The sequence below is a fragment of the Bos grunniens genome, chromosome 11 (assembly GCF_055505025.1).
Source record: "Bos grunniens cultivar Pamir isolate PY7600 chromosome 11, Bosgru_T2T1.0, whole genome shotgun sequence".
NCBI lineage: Eukaryota > Metazoa > Chordata > Mammalia > Artiodactyla > Bovidae > Bos > Bos grunniens.
This window is the reverse complement of record NC_141175.1, coordinates 32,469,397-32,487,478: the sequence shown is the minus strand read 5'-3', so window position 1 is coordinate 32,487,478 and position 18,082 is coordinate 32,469,397. Positions and strand designations below refer to the sequence as shown.

The following is an 18,082-nucleotide window of genomic DNA, read 5'->3' as shown; positions in this document are numbered from 1 at the left end:
TATGAGTGTGTTTTATACAAATAAATCATGATTGTTACAGAAAAGTTAGACTATGTGCAGTGTGATGCTCAGGACCATGGGGGTGACCGTTGCCTGGTGTCCTTTTAAGAGGTGCTTCGACAAGCTGGAGCATGATTAGGGAGGACTCCAGCATGGTAAAGGACCAAAGGACCCATAGGATGAACTGCTGAGGTCACTGGAGATATTTGTAGAAAAGGAAATTCTGCCACCATCACAAATCTGAAGGACTGTCATGGAGAACAGGAGCCAGCTTTGCTCTGATGGGCCCAGAGGGCAGACCATGGAAGTTACAGGAAGACAGCTCTTGACCATTTAACATCATAAACCATCTAGCTGTGAGTGGCCGCGGCTTAGTCCCCAGCGGTGGAGGGAAGATTCTTGCTTCTGCTGGATGGCTCTGAGATCCCTCCCAGCATGAAGGTTCTACAGAAATAAAAAATTAACCCCAAATATGGATGATTCTAACAGTGGAAAATACAGACAGTGCTCAGCTGACAAGGAATAGAGTGAGTGGCTTAAAGTTAAACTGGTAAAAATGATAATAGTAAATCGATGAAAAAGCTCAAATAAGTATCAAGCATTGAAAATACACGCGGTTACATTGTAACTGTCAAGTAAGTAACTTTGCTGTGGTGAGGGGCTACCCTTTCCATTTGCCAGCTCCACTGATATATATGGCCTGTTACAGACTGAATTGTGTCCCACTGCTGCTGGGTTGCTTCAGTCATATCCAACTCTATGCGACCCTATGGACAGTAGCCCGCTAGGCTCCTCTGTCCATGGCATTCTCCAGGTAAGAATACTGGAGTGGGTTGCCGTGTTCTCCTCCAGGGGATCTTCCTGACTCAGGGATTAAACCCGAGTCTCTTATGTCTCCTGCATTGACAGGCAGGTTCTTTACTACTAGTGCCATCTGGGAAGGCCCTTCTTCCCCAAATTGTTATGTTGAAACCCTAACCCTCAGTGTGAATATATTTAGAGATAGGGCCTTTGAGGCGGTATTTAAGGTTAAGTGAGAGCATAGGATAGAGCTCTAATCCAATATGACTTTATAAGAAGAGGTTCCAGGAGCCCATGCATAGAGGAAAGTCCACATGTGGACACTGAGAAGATGGCCGTTTGCAAGCCACGGAGAGATGTTTCGCTAGAAAACCTGTGGGCACCCTGAGTTTGGATTTTCAGCCTTCAGGACTGTGGGAAAATTAACTTCTGTTGAGTCAGTCTATAGTATTCTGTAATGCAGGCCTGATCTAACTAACATATAGCCCATGACATTGGTCCTGCAGAAAGTGGTAAAAAAAAACTAATAGGTGTTTGCCTGGGATGTATGTTAGGCCTGGGTCTAAGACACTGAGCTATGAGAGCATTGAGTGGTCACTGGAAGAGGGGAGGAAAAGGCAGTGAGAAGCCAGTGGGCAAAACAAGATGGTCCACGGTGCTGTACTTGGTCATCCAAAACCCTGCAGGGAGAGCTACAAGGCGAAGAACATTCTGGAGCTGCACTGAAAATGCTTGGGCTTCCCTCTAAGATACATGTTTTTAAAGAGAGTTACACTAAGAAATCAGGCAATGACAACAGTTTCAATAGGTGGCAACATTTTGGCCATTGTTTTCTTCAAGCAATTGACATGATGTTTTGTGTTCCTAACCTACTATGCTTGTATTATTTTCACATTTTCAATTTCTAGAATAATAAGCATGCTCCTGAATGGAATGTAGTTGTAACGGAATCATTTTTTGTTGAGCCAGGTTTGTGCCACAGTCTCACAGTTTGGGGTACTGATACCTCCCCATCCCTGGGGAAGAGGCAGCAGGCACGCCAGACCTGCCCAGCTCTCCCCTTCTTGAAACTCATCTCTAACCTTGAAAACTGAACTAAAAAGCCCTAGGGGCCAGCCCGACAGGACATGCCTTTCCTAGCAGGATGGCACATGTTGGTTGTTTGAATAGTGATCAGGCCACAGGAAACTTGCCATTAACGTCTGTTACGATAGGAGAGAGAAATGTTTACCAAGACTTCCTGGATCCTGAGTGTGCATCAGTTTCTCAGTTGGAAGCTGATGACCCCAAAGTGCTTCCTTCCGGGAGGAAAGCCTCCAAAGACCAACAGGTCTTCACCTTGTAAGACCAGAACAGCCACAGGGACTGAGGAATTGAACTTGCCCAAGATCATGGACCCTTACTGTGCCATCACTGATGGGGAGAGGTAAAGAGAACTTCTGGGAAGCCCGAGCAAAGTCTGGGCTTTCTGGACTTTATGTTTCAAGGGTTCAGAGAATGAATTTCATGGGTGTAAATCAGCATAAACCACTAGTTGAACCTGTCCTTGATCAGGATGGGCGCTGAGAACCATTTGGGTAGATGTGTGTATGTGTGTGTGTGTGTGTGTGTGTGTGTAACTCTGTGGAACTGAAGTCATGATTTCTGGGTTCCTGGCGCTTATTTCAGGCCTTCTTCCTAAGAGCTGGTGTCTGTGGAACTACCTGCCTTCCGCTTGCCTCCTCTGAATCATTTCAACTGCCTTTAAAGGCTCAGTCCACATTGACTTCTCTTTTCCAGCCCCTTAGCTCTTATTACTGCCCCCCGCCCCCCGCCCTCCTCCAAGTGGAATTCAGGGTCTTCCAGGGAGACCTCCATCCCTCCAAGCACCCAACATGGTGTTTGAAACTTTGTGGACACGATCACAGGACCTCAGGCTCAGCAGGAGCCGAGACCTGCACGGGGCATGCCTCTTGTGCCTGGGAGAAGCCAAGTGTGGACTCGGCACACAGTAGGTACCTAATACTACACACATATTGTTGTTGTTCAGTCGCTAAGTCCTGTCTGACTCTTTTGCAACCCCATGGACTGTAGCCCGCCAGACTTCTCTGTCCATGGCATTCCCCAGAATACTGGAGAGGGTTGCCGTTTCCTTCTCCAGGGGATCTTTCTGACCCAGGGATCAAATCCGAGTCTCCTGCACTGGCGGGCGGATTCTTTACCTCCGAGCCAGCAACGTCCTAGTTGCTCGATAAATGCCTAGTGATGAGGTAGGGAGGGAAGTAACATGGCTGGAGCCTGTCAGTGGCTTCTGAGTGTCAGTGATGCAGAACCTAGTGGTCATTCCTGCTTGGTGTCTGCTTGGGTCACAACTTCCGAGAGAAGACAGGGCTCGGGACCCTGGCAGCTGGCTTCCTGCTGTGGATCACCATCCTCTTCTGAAATCCCAGGAATGGAAATGTTTCCTCCCTTGGCTCCCACTTGAAGAGCCTCCCCCACCACCCCATTCCAGTTGCTGTCTGGACTCCTCTCGCCCTGCCTGTCAGACAGTTAGGGCCAGAGTGGGATTTCTGAACTGGAAGATGCTCAGTGGAGATTTGGGGCTGAAAGCCCACGTACCACTCCTGGCTCACTGAGAAGGCGCCCAGGGCACATCACTCTGCTTGTGCTCTGTTGAGCAGTGGGGCCCCGAGAGGGACAAACGCAGGCTGGGGCTCAGGGCCCACCTCCTGCTCCAAGCATGACACCATCGCTGGGTGGTCTGACCGCTGTGCTGCATTTTCCACTTGCCTGGTTCATTTATTGTCAAATGATCTGTTAACAAAACCGTTAAGCCCTGGACAATCCTCCAATTAATGATTCACAAATCCCTTGAGGACAGAGCCCTATGAAGACAGGAGGGCCTTCTGTGGCAGGCTGGGGGCAGGAGAGGAGGAAAGACCTCATGGAGATGAGATGGACTTTCAGATTCCATAGGCTGAGACACTTATTTCCTGGGGGAGCGTGTGTGTTGGGGTGGGGGCTGGAAAGGGGAAAGTTGTCATGATGGCAGGACTGTGGGTTTGGTTCCAGGTCTGTGTTGAGTGTTGTGTCAGTCAGAGCTGGGAGAATGCTTTGAACAACATTGCTTTAAAAATAACGGAGATCCTGAGCCAAAGGTGCTTCAGACAGCGTTCCCTGTCCCACCTGCCAGCATTCTTTAGAATTTATAGTAGTGGTAGTAATAACAACAGCTAACATTATTGCAAGCATACTATGTGCCAGGCACCGTGTTTAGGCTCTACATACATTGTTAAATCCTTAAAGCAGATCTAAGAAGATGGCACTGTTATTATCTCTGTGTTACAGATAACTTAGAGGCTTAGAGATACCAGGTTTCTAGCCAAGTTCATTGGGTTAATGGGTAGTGGAATTTGAATTCCACCCAAGCAGTCTGGTGCAGGACCTGGGCTTCTGGCCACCTTTCGTGCTGCCAGCCACATGCTCCTCACCCCCCTTCACCTACAGCCTTAGTTGCTTTGTCTGCAGGAGTGACATAATTATATTTGTCCCATCTATTGATATGGCTATGGGGGAGGCCCCCTGCAGTGCCTTGGGCACCCCCAATATCAAGCTGAACGTCAAAGGATGCTGAGAGCCCCTGTGGGTCATTAGGAGGAGTCCTCCCAAGACAAATAGCTCCTGGAATTAGGAGGAGGTTCCCAGCAACAGGCTGGTTCCCTCTGGTTGTTATGGTGATGGTAGGGGATTGTAAAATGTTACAATGAGAGAAGGCAATTTTCTCTTGTACAAAGTGGACCTCTGAGAACTAGGTGCTTCAAACATCATGATGTTAACATAATCTCCTAAGACTCTGGAAGGCAAACTGGTCTTTACTTTCTCACATTCCCCTGGGTTCCTAAAAGGCCGTGGACACTGAAGGATGGTCCTGTACCATCATCATAGGAAACACTTTTATATGTAATTACAAAGGGCTAGGCACTTTTCACTTTCATGCACTGGAGAAGGAAATGGCAACCCACTCCAGTATTCTTGCCTAGAGAATCCCAGGGATGGGGGAGCCTGGTAGGCTGCCGTCTATGGGGTCGCACAGAGTCGGACACGACTGAAGCAACTTAGCAGCAGCAGCAGACACTATCCTAAGGGCTTTATGTAAAATAAATTGCTTAATTCTCACAACCATAAGAAGCAGATTCTATTTTTTATCCCCCTTTTACAGATGAAGAAACTGAGGCAGAGTTTCAGTTCCCATATGCTCTGGGGTAAGGATTAATATTTTGGTGGAGATGCTTGGCTACAGGGGGAGCTTTGAAACAGATGGACTTCTGTTCCCAGAAGTATGGGGCAGGGATGGGGGGACCAGGCAGCTACAGAATGAAGTCTCACATAGACTTCCCTGCATGACTTGATCCTCAAGTACTAACCTGTTTTCACCATACAAAGGGAGGAGGCGGCTGCAGAGAAGTCACGGAACCTCGCTGGATAATTCCCATCCCAGTGTTGTGTGCTTCATTCCTCTAACTCTTCACCGTTTAGTGCCAGGTACTGGCTTGGAAACTGGGGTGGAATGGGGTGGAGTCTGTGCCGGACCCCAACCCAGGACCTCACAGTCTAGTTGGGAAAATGACCCAGAAACAGGCAAACTGTATCATAAGTGCTCAGCCAAGGCTCAGAGCAGAGCTGGACAGGAGAGAACCCAGACTGTGGAATGGATACAGGGCAGCCTGCTAGCAAAGCGATGAGAGACGGTGAGAGATGAAGCTGGGAGGCAGGCAGGCAGGAGCTGGATGCTGGAGCACCATGTCAAGGGTGGGGCTATGTCCTGAGAGCAATGGGGCCATTGGAGGCATTCGGCAGGGAGTAACAGAACCAGACTTGTGTTTTGAAATGATCACTTTGGCTGCGGCATGGACCCTGGACAGGAGGGGTTGTACTGTTGAGGCCACTGATGCAGTCCTGGAGTGATGTTGGCCTGAAAAGAGGGTGTGGAGACCGAGAGGGGAGGACCAATTTAGAGGAGGCAGACTCAAAGGAGTTTCCAGGCTCAGCGCATAAGGGCATAAGGAAGACCATGGATTTGGACTCTGAACTCCTGCATGGATTCAAGGTATCATTTCTGAGATAGAGATAGGAAGAGCGGGTCTGTGGCAAGGTGATGTCAGTTGGGACATTTGTGCCTCTGGGCTAACTGTGTGTGGGCAGACAGCTTTATCCTGCACCCCCGGCTTCTTCTAGAATCTGTTATTAAGGGAGTGGGTTGCCCTAGTGTGTCAGAGGCTGGCGCGGGGAGAGATGAGATCGATGCTGAATGCCAGGGCTGGGGGAGAGGAGGGTGACTCATCCCACTCCCTTTTAGGGATGGGGACACAGCATTCCTGTTAAGCAGCTTGACCAGGGGCTGGCAGCCCCGTGAACAAGCTTGGGCTTCTTCTATCTCCTCTGCACTGGGGCGGAGGCCCTGCTTTCTGTGTCTTTGCCAGCTTCTCTCTCTGCTAAAATCCCCAAAGCTGGGACCTATGTCAGCAGGAGCAACTGGGTTGGTGGTAAGTGGGCACAGTGCTCTGTACGGTCAAGCCTGTGATCTCATTCACTTCTGCTCTCTGCCTGGTGGTTGTACTGTCATCTCATTTTCAAGAGGAGGCAAGGAAGCCTCAGGGAGGCTAGGAGTCTTGCTGCAGTCACACAGCTGTCCACTCTGCCTCCAAGTCCCTTTCCTGGATCCTGTCTTTGCCCCTTGTGGAGGCTGGGGCAACTGCTGTCCAAATAGAAGGTGGCAGAGCTCCATGGTGTGGAGGTTCAGAGGCAAGGGTGAAATGGGAGGAGATGCAAAACCCATAGGAAGGGGCTGCCCACACACCTATTACAGGACTCCCCAACCCTGAGCACCCTCATGGCCCTTCACCTATGAAATCTAAAGTCAAAAGAGATAAGCCTCTTCACTTCTGGTCAACTTGGACTTTGCTTTTTGGTCCAGAAGCCAGAGTGGACAGTTGCAGCCTGGCTTCTCTCTCCCCCGACATGCAGATGAAATTACAATAGCCTTTCTGCAGCTCGCCCCTAGGCCCAGTGTTTGGGGCTTTCAGGGGTCTCTGGCCACCCTCCTGGCCACCAGAATCCTTCATGGAAGAAGGTAGGGGCTAGAAAGAATGACAGCAGTAGCCTGCACCTCTGCGGTGACACACACATAGCTGGGTTTACGTGGTACGGGTGCAGTGACACCGGACTTTCTGGATTCACAAGGTCTGATGCTGGTCACCACCTCTGCCCGCGGATCAGCTCAGGGGTGCAACGCAGCAAGACCAACAAACGGCTCAGGGATTTCCTAACAGGATTCGAGTAGAACTAAATCTTCATCCCCCCCTTATCACTTTGCACACATAAAATTTAATTAGCTTTCAATATATAATCTTAAAAAAAAAGAAAAGAAATCCTACAGATTCCTCCCACCCCAAATTGTTCTTCGAGAAAGAAAGGAGGTTTATCTCAAGTTTCTTAAGAAAAAATCTATAGGCACACAATGCATTGAAATAACATTCATTACAGGGAGCTGCATGCAAACCGGCTTCTCTAGTCAGAGATGAGAGACAATCGCTTGACCTATTGCAAATCAAAAAGCATTTCCACACCACCTGTATTTTTCAACTGGTTAAGTTTTAAATGAAAGCCCCAACACCCTTTCTGGGAAGGCACAGTAACAGAGCCCCAACTGAAATTTCAACTCAGTCGATGGGAAGATAATTACAAGAAACAAAATGTGAAATTTAAAATCAGGGCACTAATGAAGTCTAAAAATACCAGTGGCCCATCCTTTTGGCTGGCAAGACCTGTTCTTCATGGAGGGGATCTTTTCGTAATTACTCAGCTCCGCGAGAGACCAGGTTGTCACGTCAAACAATAGTAGGAAAAATCGTGGGACTTTAATGAGCTAGATCTCAAGGAGTTCTATGGTGGATCTTATTATAATGCCCGGCAAGCTTTCAGACAGAGAACAGGAGAAAAGGAAAGTTCTTTTTTTTTAAAGTAGAGTTCTGACTAGTGTTGATGTTCTCATGCGGGGCCTCCTGGTTCCTGCTCGGAGCCAGCTGCCTGTCATTTAGGAGTGTGAAATCAATTGGACTTCGGAGATGTAAAATCCCTAGGGGCAAAATTAAAAGTGACCCAAATCCAAACCCACGTGGGCTTGTCAGGAAGATGATTCTCACACAGCAAGTTTCAAAGATTTGGTTTCAAAATTCGGGTTTCTTATTTTAAAAAATATGCAGTTGTTTGACATTAGATCTGACAGATAAATTATACCTTTAGCAATAAAGGCTTTTAAGATTAGAAATGAAAGGAGAAATTACCTTAAAAAAAAAAAAGAAAGAAAGAAAAAAGCCCACCCAGGCTTGAGCTGGGAGGCATTTGTGCAGGCTTCATCCTCTTTCTTTGCTGCAAATACCGGGGGGAGAAATCAGCTGACGAGGGCCGTAAATAGAGAAGCGAGTTCAATGTAATTTCCGGGGAAACAGCCAGCTCACTGGAGAGCTATGGAAGTTGGTGTGACGGACAGGTCACCAGGTCACCAGCTGGAGCTGGGAGAATCTAGTTGGCTCCCCAGAAGTTGGGGCTGTGAACGCTTTCTAGGCCCACAGCATCCCCAGGCCTGGCATGGAATTCACACCATAGTGGCTGGAAGAGCAAACCCCACCAGGGGTTTCCTCCTTCCTGTCTGTGGGCTCAGGCCCATGATAGAGGATGGTTCGTGCTGTCTGACCCCACATGATGTTACAGGTGTGGCTCTGCAGGGCCTGCAGGCCCAGCGTGAACAGGAGCTCAGCAGGGACCTGCCTTGACCACCTATATCTTCATGATCTGATGAACTCAGATGCCTAATGGTGATCAGATGTGCCTACGCCTGGCAGCTTCAGGGGGCGGGGTATGGGGTGGATCCCAGCTCTATGTTAAGCCCTAAACCAGGAACCGGTCCTGTCTGGGCCAGTTTACCTTGTTGCACAGAACCAACACCTTTTCCTGGGGGGATGCCTGAAATTGGCAAGGCAGCAAGAACTTCATCGGTTCTAGGAGCTTCCCTGGGATGGGGTGAGGGTGGGGTGGACACACCCTCCTCCCCCTACCTGATGGGAGAAGATAGTCTCCCATCTTCTCAGGCCTTGGCACAGCCTTGGGAGCAGCCGGACACCCAGTACCCAGTGCGTCACAGTTGGTGGTATGTAAACTGTGGGTACATTTTTTTTTTTCAAAGGGAGAGGGAGCTTAACCAAAACAATTCAAACAAACAAACAAAAAATAAAAAAACAATGTAGTCAATTTTTAAAAAAAGATCTTAAACAAAGCAAGAGTTTACCAAAATTTAGATGTAATTTTCTCATTTAAAACTAGTGCTGATTTTCAAAACAAAGGCAGTCCAGACTCAATCAGATTGGGAATTAAACCCGACAGAGATCTAGACACGGCTTTGTTGTTGGGATGCTTGACAAGGCCTAGAAATTGCTCGCAGGGATAAAGACAGAGATTCAGGAGGGCAGGCTGGATGAGAATGGCTGGTTGGAGCCCTTACTCTGCTAAGACTCTGGTCTGCAGCCCCTCTCCCCATCTCAGGGTTCGTAAGTTGGGAGGCTGAGGCGTCTCGCTCGAGGTTCACACTTCTAGACCATCTACTTCTCTTTCAGAGGGAGCCTGGAAGCCCAGCAGGGCAGATCACCCATTATGCACCCTCTTGTCCACACCTGGGTCCAGGCCTGGTTGCCCTGCCTTTCCACTCAGCAGGAGTGGACCTTGAGGGGATGGGCGAGTCCAGGGGTATGTAAGCTCCCCGCCCCCCTCCCCCCGACTCAGCTGCAGCCTCAGGTCCTCCCAGATGCTCTGCATCCTGACTGCTGGACCCCTCAGTCTGGTCAAGAGTGAGGCTGGTTTGCTGACACCCTCTGCTCTAAGCCTTGGGCCGGGGCCCAGCCTCAAACCATATCCTGGTGTCTTCCCTCCCCTGGCTCTGTTCTCAAGAATCTGGAATGAAAACAGGTCCTGGGGAAGGGGGTTAAATGAAGGTCAAGGCTGGAAGTGCTCTTTCTTGGGGTCTCACAGAACCACCCATGAGTTCTTGAAACCAAACATTTAGCTGCCTCAGGATGGGCCAGGGAGGTGGCGGGGGGCGGGGGGGGGGGGTCTTGTGGGCCTCACTTCACACCCCTGAGCTGCTCTCATCCAACGCACAGCAATGGGTACTTTTCTGGGGGTGGGAGGATGGGCACACGGCCAATTCATGTTCTGACTGTCCTTGAGTGGAAAATGGAGAAGGCCCCCAAAGGGACTGTTCTAGGCGGACCTAAGAGGAGGCTTCCTGCTCATGCTGCCTGTGGCCTGGCCTTGGGTCAGATAGGAGAATGGGCCGGGGCTCGGGCTGAAGGCGGAAGGCCCTGTACTCGGCAGGCTCTCCCCGCCCTCCTCTGCTTGCCTACCCACGTTTCCCTGCCTTCCTTGTCCTGCCCTCCACTTTCCTCTCTGCCTCCTCAGTCTAAGACCCAGCTGTCCCAGGCGGGAGGCCCCGTTGCAGCCTGGATTGAAGCAGTGGAGGACTGCTGGGGAGCTGGGCACCAGGAACCAGGCTCCTGTGCACGCTGTGGTGGTGACCACACACGGGGGCACAGGTGCGGGCACACAGGAGCGCGTGGGCTGCAGGACTTACCTTTGGGGTGCCCAGGGTCCGTGAACTCATACTTCCCCACGCCAATGGTCCGCAGCATCTGTAGCCCATGGGCCGATTCTGACGTGGGGGGCCCGTTGGTGGCCGGGGCCACGCTGGGAAGAGTGGCAGACGGCTGGGCCGGCAGCGGTGGAGGCAGCAGGGGCCCTGCCATGTGGCCGTTGCCCACGGCGGTGGGTCCCGGGCGGGCCACCTGCCCGACGCCAGGCAGTGTGGAGACAGCCAGGGGCTGTGGGCTGGCGTACAGGGCCTGGGCGGGCATGTTGACCACCACGCTGCTCAGTGGCTGGGAGGGCGGCTGTGGGAGTGAGTAGTGGCCTGGCATCAGCGGGAGCTGGGGCCCCACGTGGGGAGGCAGTGAGGGGGTCACCCCGATGACCGGGGCCTGGACGTTCACCGCTGGGCTGAAGGTGGGAGGCTGGGCCACTCCATAGGAGTGTGAGATCAGGGCAGGCTGGCTCCCGGCGGCCACCGTGGTCACCCACGGCCCTGTGCCTGCAAGGGAAATGGGAGAGATGTCATCTGCCGGTTATACAATTCACTCAGCAAACAGCGACCGACGGCCTCCAGCCCTGAGCCGAGTGCTGGGGTCAGAGAGGTGAGCAAGGAGCCTGTGTCCTTAGAGCTCACAGACTAGGAATCTGTGATTAGATGAAGCCCCGCTGGGTCGGCCCTCACTAGCTGAGTGATCTTAGGCAAAGCCTTCCGTGAGTAGATTCCTCATCTGCCAACTTCACAGAGTTGCTGTGAGCAATGAGATGACATAGAATGAGGCACCCGATTTTGATAATGAGAGAGGCTGGAGAAAACTAGAAGCTGACAAGTGTCCGTGAAGCAGTGCCAGCAAAATTCTAGAATGGGTTGCTAAGGGGGCTTGTTTCCAAGCCTGTGGAATAGGAGGTGGTGTCACTGTGAGCTAATCTGGTGTCTTAAGGATAAGGCATGCCTTCTGACACTCAGTCCTCTGCAGGACTAGTAAGGGAGCCTGGAAAAACACATCAGAACTTCAGAGCACAGTTGGTGAAACCTTAGATAACTCCATGGTGAACATATAGAGAGGTAGAGCCACAGAAATGATTGACTCATGAGCCGGCTAATGGCCCAGAGGATGCTGGAGTTGTAAAGGGAGGTCTCTAGTGATGGGCTCACCTTTTCTATCAGTTATTTGGATGATGGAATGGAAGACATATGACCAAGTCTGCAGGTGACATCATGTTGGAAGGCTTAGGCACAGGTCAGCAATATAAGCAGGAAAAGATGCTAAGAGTCACACAGGAAGATATGGATATGGTCTTGCTCTTGGGTCCCCCACATCCAGCTGCTTAAGCCAGACTGTGAGGAAAAAGACAGAATAGCCACCTGGACAGCCTTGGGGTCTTACTGTTGAGAGAGCATATGATGTGGTTACCCACAGAGCAGAAGTGAGGTGAGGCTGCAGTCATCAAGGTAGAGGGGTTGAGTGAAGGAGGGGCTGCAGACCACTCGTGGTTCTGTGTGTTGGGTTCTGAGGGATGCAAAGAGAGGAACAATGCCGAGGAAGGTGAAGGGACTGGGCTTGAGGGCATGGCTGAAGGATTCAGGGTGTTCTTCCTGCAGAAGACTTGGAGGGGGATGAATGGGGGTCTTCAGATATCTGTAAGGCTGTGGTGTGAATGGCTAAGCTCACATATTTTGTGTATCCCAAGGGGAGGCCTGGGATCAATGGGAGATAACAGGGAAGGTTTTTGTTATGGTTGGAGCTGTCCAAAGAAGGCCTGAGATGCTATAGGAGGCGGTAAACCCCCATTTCCCAGTGAGTGGAACCTCTCTCAGTTCTCAAATAACTGTTGGCAAAGCAAGACCTCACTGGATGGATGACTTTGGAAATTTATGAATCAGAGTACTGAGGTTTGGGAATAACTAACCAAGATAACTTAAAGCAGATTCAGAGTCACTCCTATGTCATTCTCTCTCCCTTGTTCTTCCCAGTATTTTCTTGAGCAACAGAGAAAGGGATGGAGACACAGCCTAGGGAATCACACACAGTCACACCCTCCCTGCGCCTCCTCCCTGTCCCTGATGCAGCTTGAGGTCCCGGCCTCTGCAGGCCATGGGTCAGGACCTGCTGAGGAGCTGGGCCACCCAGGAGGGCTCGGACACCTCCCCCCGCCCCAGCCAGAGGGTAGGTGTCTCCGTCCACCCTGAAGTACACACCTGGATTGTCGCTCTCCCTCATCTGTTTGGAGGGCGGCTCATCAGTGTCCCAAGGCGTGGACTGATTGATGGGCGTCTGCCCCCACCGGATGCTGGTCGTGAGTCCCTGGGACTGATTGTCTGCTTTGGAGATTCCGGGGGCCTGGAAAGAAGCAGAGCAGGGGGGTGAGCACCCACCGCCTGGCAAGAGTCCTGCCCCGGTGCCCAACCCCCAGCAGTCTCCAGAGGCAAAGACCGAGCCCTGCATCCAGTCCCTCAAGGGAAGCGCAGGGTGTTTTGGTTCAGTAGCAGCAGCCGTGGCCTCAGCTAAGCTCCTGGCCTCCAGAACACCCAGCCTAACCTGGTGCCTCCCCCATCACCTGAGCTATCAGAAAGGAATGAGAGCCTTGTATTGTGAGAAATAAAGTTCCCCCAGTCCTTGGGTCATTAATAAACCACATCAATCATGATGGGCAGGTGTTGAGCACCAACTGTATACTCAGTCCTGGCCCAGGAGCATCATGTGCCCAGCCTCTGACTTGTGAGAGGACGACCTTTCGAGGCATTACCGCCAGGCCCCATCCCACCTCCACGCCAGCCTTCAAGGCCCCCAGCGTCCCCCTCCACAGAGGAGGCGTGGAAAGGTGAGGACTGGGGCCCCTGGGAGGACAGCGCAGGTCCTGACACCAGGCCAGAAGGCAGAGAGCATCTTCTCTGGGACCCTCAGCTCCTCCCTATGGAAAGCAGATAGGCTCTCTGCCCCAGGATCTCATTTACTAATTCACGTATTTAATGAGAAAACCAACCTCAAGGCAGAAACAAACACTGGGACAGCATTGGTCTCCCTGAGCTAACACTTTACCATGGAATATTATATAGTCAATAAAAATCATGCTTACTCCCTAAGGAGATGGCAAAATGATTCCACGATAAAGTTGAATGAGAAAAGCAGAATATAAATGACACACGTATAACCTCACTGGGTAAAATAATATGTGCAGAAGGGAAAAATCCAGGGGTGGATTAATAAAGAAAAATAGTAGCAGGAATGTCTTTCTTGGGTGAAGGGATTAAGGGACACTTTTATTCTTTTGTCTACACCTCTGTATTTGCCAAATTGTTTACTATGGCCATTCCCAGTATTTATAAATCATAATATTTATAATAAACACACAAAAAAATCCAAAAGACACATTGGAGAGCCTCGTACTGGGACGTGACGGGTGAGTCTCAACAGAGAGAGTTCCAGGAGGACTGACCAGAGCTTGTACGAGCCCAGCCAGGTTGGGGGTAAAGTGTGACGTGGGGTTCGAGCAGACAGTCACCCACTGGGGACAGTCACAGGAGGCCAAAGGGGCCTCCAGGGACACCTGCAGGCCTCTCTCAAGTGAGGCCACCGCGCTCTGGACTCCTGCTGGAAGCTGACTCAGTGACCCAGCTGGCGGGGTGGAAGGAGGCAGCGCCCCCTTGTGGGCATCTCTGAGCAGCGAGGCTTTCCTCGCCAGGAAGCCGCTAAGAGTCCAGGCCGGTGGGAGGGTGGACGGACTTAGCTGGGCTCTGATGCCTAATGCAGATGACAAACAGCGCCTGCATCAGGGCCTGCTGGGAGGAGCGGAGCGCATCCTATTAGGACCGTAGGCTGCGCTGAGCTAATTGCATTAGGCAGCACTTTATCTCTGGGCTGCGTTTCAGATGCTTCGGTTCTGCGAACAGCGCAGGAAACAAAGGAAAAGAGTGAATCTCCCGAGGGAGAAACAATTCTGCGGACAAGCTTCCTTATCAGAGGGAGGCCTCTGCCCCATTTCTGTCTGTGGGACAGATGGGAGCTTAGGGTAGGCTAGGGGCTTCGAGATTTAGCCGCCCTCACCAATAGTCTTAGGGAATTTAGGAAACAATAGCTTGGCATCTGCAGCGTCTTTACATAGACCGCTTTCCCGCGTGTCCTGTCTGCAGCACCCTATTTCCAGGCTCTGGGGGTGCCGTGGGCTCAGAGGTGCAGAGGTTGCTTCCCTCATAATAAGAGGCATCTGAACCGGGGCGAGGGGAAGGAGCCAGTGTGATGTCCTGTTGGGGGCCCTGTTTTGGGGTTGAAATTTGAATGTGGAGTCCCCTGGCCTTCTCTCCAGTCCCCTCCTTCACTGGCAATACAACAACCCTTTCTGTCAGTAGGGGGCGCCACAGCCCCTCTATGAGGTCGAATTCTTGGAGGCCTCCCAGGCTAGAGGCAGGTTTGGTTTTCCAGGTCCTCCTGCAGCCGCCCTTTGTCTTCCAATGAATCAGTATCCATGGCCCCAGCCTGGTTAACTCGACGGGACGGGGAAGGGCTTTGTGGACCTGGAGCCCCGCACCTGGTCCTTAGAGGCTGCCACCGCTGCCAGGAGGGGTGGCTGGGGTCTCCTCCTTAAGAGTGGGTAAGTGAAAAAGTAAAAGTCACTCAGTCAGTTCTTTGCAACCCCAGAGGCCCTCCTGGGTTCTCTGTCCTTGGAATTCTCCAGGCAAGAATAGTGCAATGGGTTGCTATTCCCTTCTCCAAAAGATCTTCCCGAGCCAGGGATCAAACCTGGTTCTCCTGCATTGCAGGCAGATTCTCTACCATCTGAGCCACCAGGGAGTGGGCAACCAGACTGTAAAGCTTCAGGAGTTCCTGCTGGTCTCTCGTGCCTTTGCTGGTCATCTGGTTTGCTCTTCAGTTAACTGGGCTCCTGCTCTGTGGTCGACCCTGCCCAAGGCACCAGGGACACGCTGTGGCTGAGACTCAGCCCTACCCTCGGGGGTCTGCTCCCCGCTATACAATCTGTGACCCAAGACACACTCCAGAAGGAAGCTGGGGGTGCGGGGCGGGCCCAGGGCACTGGCACAATTGAGCTGTGGCTACAACAGGCCTGCTGTCTGCCTGTGTCTTTCATGACTCTCACAAGCGAGTTCTTACCTACAAGAAAGAGGTTGTGCTGGAGAAGGAAAACAGCCTATTTTTTTTTCTTTTCTTTAGGAAAGACAAATAAGGACACTCATTCTGCTTGGCACTAGCAACTTCTGAAGCTATGAGCAATGTGCAGTTCAGGACTTTTTATTTATTTTATTGAATAAATGAACATTCCCTCCTTCACTCCCTCCAGAAAAATACACACAGGCGAGGCTCTTTGCGGAGGCGGCTGGACGCCCAGGTGATGAAGAATGCGGCAGCTGGTGATGTGAGTCAGCTTGGCTGACCGGAGCCCCGTCCTTCTGCAGTGGGGCTCCAGGCCCAAGGTAGACTCGAGGTCCCCAGGCTCTGGAGGTTTCTGGGGGACCATGTGCGGGTCTGCACCTCCAGCTCTGAACTCCAAAGGCCAGGCCTTCTTGAGTTTCACTTCTCCTCGCCAGGGGCTCCACCCCAAGAAGGCATAGACACCGGCCAGGAGACCAGCCTGGGTGAGGGTCGAGGAGAGGAAGGCAGGGTGAGGGAGCCTCCCTTCTCCCCCTCTGCTGCCATCACCGAGGACATCGCTGACCTTTCCCCAGTGTTCCTGGCCTTGCTCCCACGACATGATGGCCCTTGGCACAGAGGCGGGCAAGGAGAGCCCTCCTCCTGCCTGGTGCCTCCACGTGGCCCTCTTTGCCCATCATTGGCCGAGCAGGCTTCTCTCTGCTTCTCTTTAATGAGATGCTAATGGGATGCATCATTAACACAGCAGCTTTTAAACCCTGAGCTCTTGTAAATTTTCAAAGGTCACATTTTTACGGTGGCTGACAGCATCCTGCTTCTTTCAGTGGCTGAAGAACACTGAGGAGCCCCATCCTTTATGGTTGCAGCTCTCTGTGAGGGGCATGGAGGGCTGAGGCGCCCGCTGGTTGAGGAGCTGGGAACCTCCACCTGCAACAAGCCCCCCCTCCTACAGAGCTGCCCTGGGGCCCTTGCTCCACTTAGGGCCGCAGGTGGTGAAGATGCCTGGTAGCGGGGGTGGGCGAGGGGCTGACCCCGCTGGAGGGGCAGTCATGCCTTTCCTTCCAGGAACATCATTTGCTCACCAGGCTGCACACTTGTGAACCTACAACAGCCTCGACAGGCTGCCTCTGCTGATCTGTCCATCCAAAGGGGGCCCTTTTTTTTCTGCTTTGCCCAAAGGTGCCATAGAGGCCAGCAGCATCCCAGGTGGTCAAGGAAATTTGAAAGATGATGAAATGGGACTCTCTGGGGCCTTGCCACGCCTTACTTGTTCTCACCCCTTGTCCCATGCACATGATGGTCACAGTCTCGAAATGCTGCCCTTCAGGGCCCGCACTGATCTGCACTGTCTGGTGGGCTCCAGAATGGCAGGGATCCACACAGGTGCTCGGCCCAGCTCCTGCCAGCCTGGTGCCCAGGGAAGGCAGGGTCTCTGAGCTATAGTGTTGGCCAGCGGTAGGGGTGTTCATCACTGTTGATTCACAAATGCATGTAGGTATGGCCTGGCCTACACTTCGGGAGAGAGAATAATGGGAGTAACAGAAAAGAGATGTGCAGTGGCAGAGTGGGAGACACTGGGACATTTAACTGCGGAGATGTCGTTTTCAGACTGTGGGGGCCGCTTGTGTTATGAGCCCAACACTTGCCCTGGCTGCTGCTTGGAAGGTCTAATGCCCCCTCTGCTGACCTCCTGGCCCAGTGCTTGAGTATAATAGGAGATGTGGGGGCTGAGGTTGACTCCTGCCCCTGTTGGGCTGGGGAAGAAGCCAGAACTCAGCTTTTCCCACTATTCACCCAAGGACATCAGGAGCGGGTGAACCAGTGAAGCCCAGAAGTTAGGGAGAGCTGATGTTGGACCACGAAAACTAGGCGGAATTCAACAAGGCTGACAATTTTGGCTGAATTTGCCACCAAAGGAGCCCAGAGCTGCGGGTGCATGTCCAGTCTAGATATAGCGGACAGAGCTCCAGGGACCACTTCTGGGGCTCATGTGGGCTTCCTCCCGGAGGAATGATAGTACCGGTGTCCAAGTCCTTCTCCTGCCCATGAACCTGCCTCCACAGACTGGAACCTGCGAGTCTCAGTGCTCTTGTGGCTTGTGTGTTGTGACAGCGCGGGCAGGGACTGCCATCTGCTGAGCGTCCCTGAGAACAGCCGCCCCATCTTCACAGCAGTGAGACTGTTCCCCCAGGGGAGCCCAGCGTCCCCCAGCCCTCACCTCGCGTTAATCCCTCAGACCACACCCCAGTGCTTCCTCTGGGCCTGAAGCACCACTGGACACCAAGGTGTACCCCAGCCGGCGGGGATTGAGGGTGGGAAATGGCCTTAGTGAAAGCGGAAGCGGCAGGGCGCCGGTAGTGGGAAGCCCGCGGCTGGCCGCACTCTGAGCTTCACCCACAGCTGCGTTTTTAATCTCATGTGCTAAGTCGTTTCAGTCATGTCGGACTCTTTGCGACCCCATGGACTGTCACCACCAGGCTCCTCTGTCCATGGGATTTTCCAGG

At 52.2% G+C, this 18,082-nt stretch overlaps 1 protein-coding gene across 3 annotated transcripts in view; it reads right to left on the bottom strand.

Annotated features, from left to right (window-relative positions):
• Nucleotides 1-18,082, bottom strand: part of KLHL29 (kelch like family member 29) — a 331,803-nt gene that overhangs the window by 59,991 nt on the left and 253,730 nt on the right. For all 3 annotated transcript variants that reach the window (XM_086325713.1, XM_086325712.1, XM_086325714.1), the window contains 2 exons: nt 12,674-12,815; nt 10,463-10,975 (listed from right to left, as the gene is read on the bottom strand). In XM_086325713.1, coding sequence (XP_086181839.1) covers nt 10,463-10,975; nt 12,674-12,815 — 655 coding nt within the window. The remainder of the gene's footprint in view (nt 1-10,462; nt 10,976-12,673; nt 12,816-18,082) is intronic.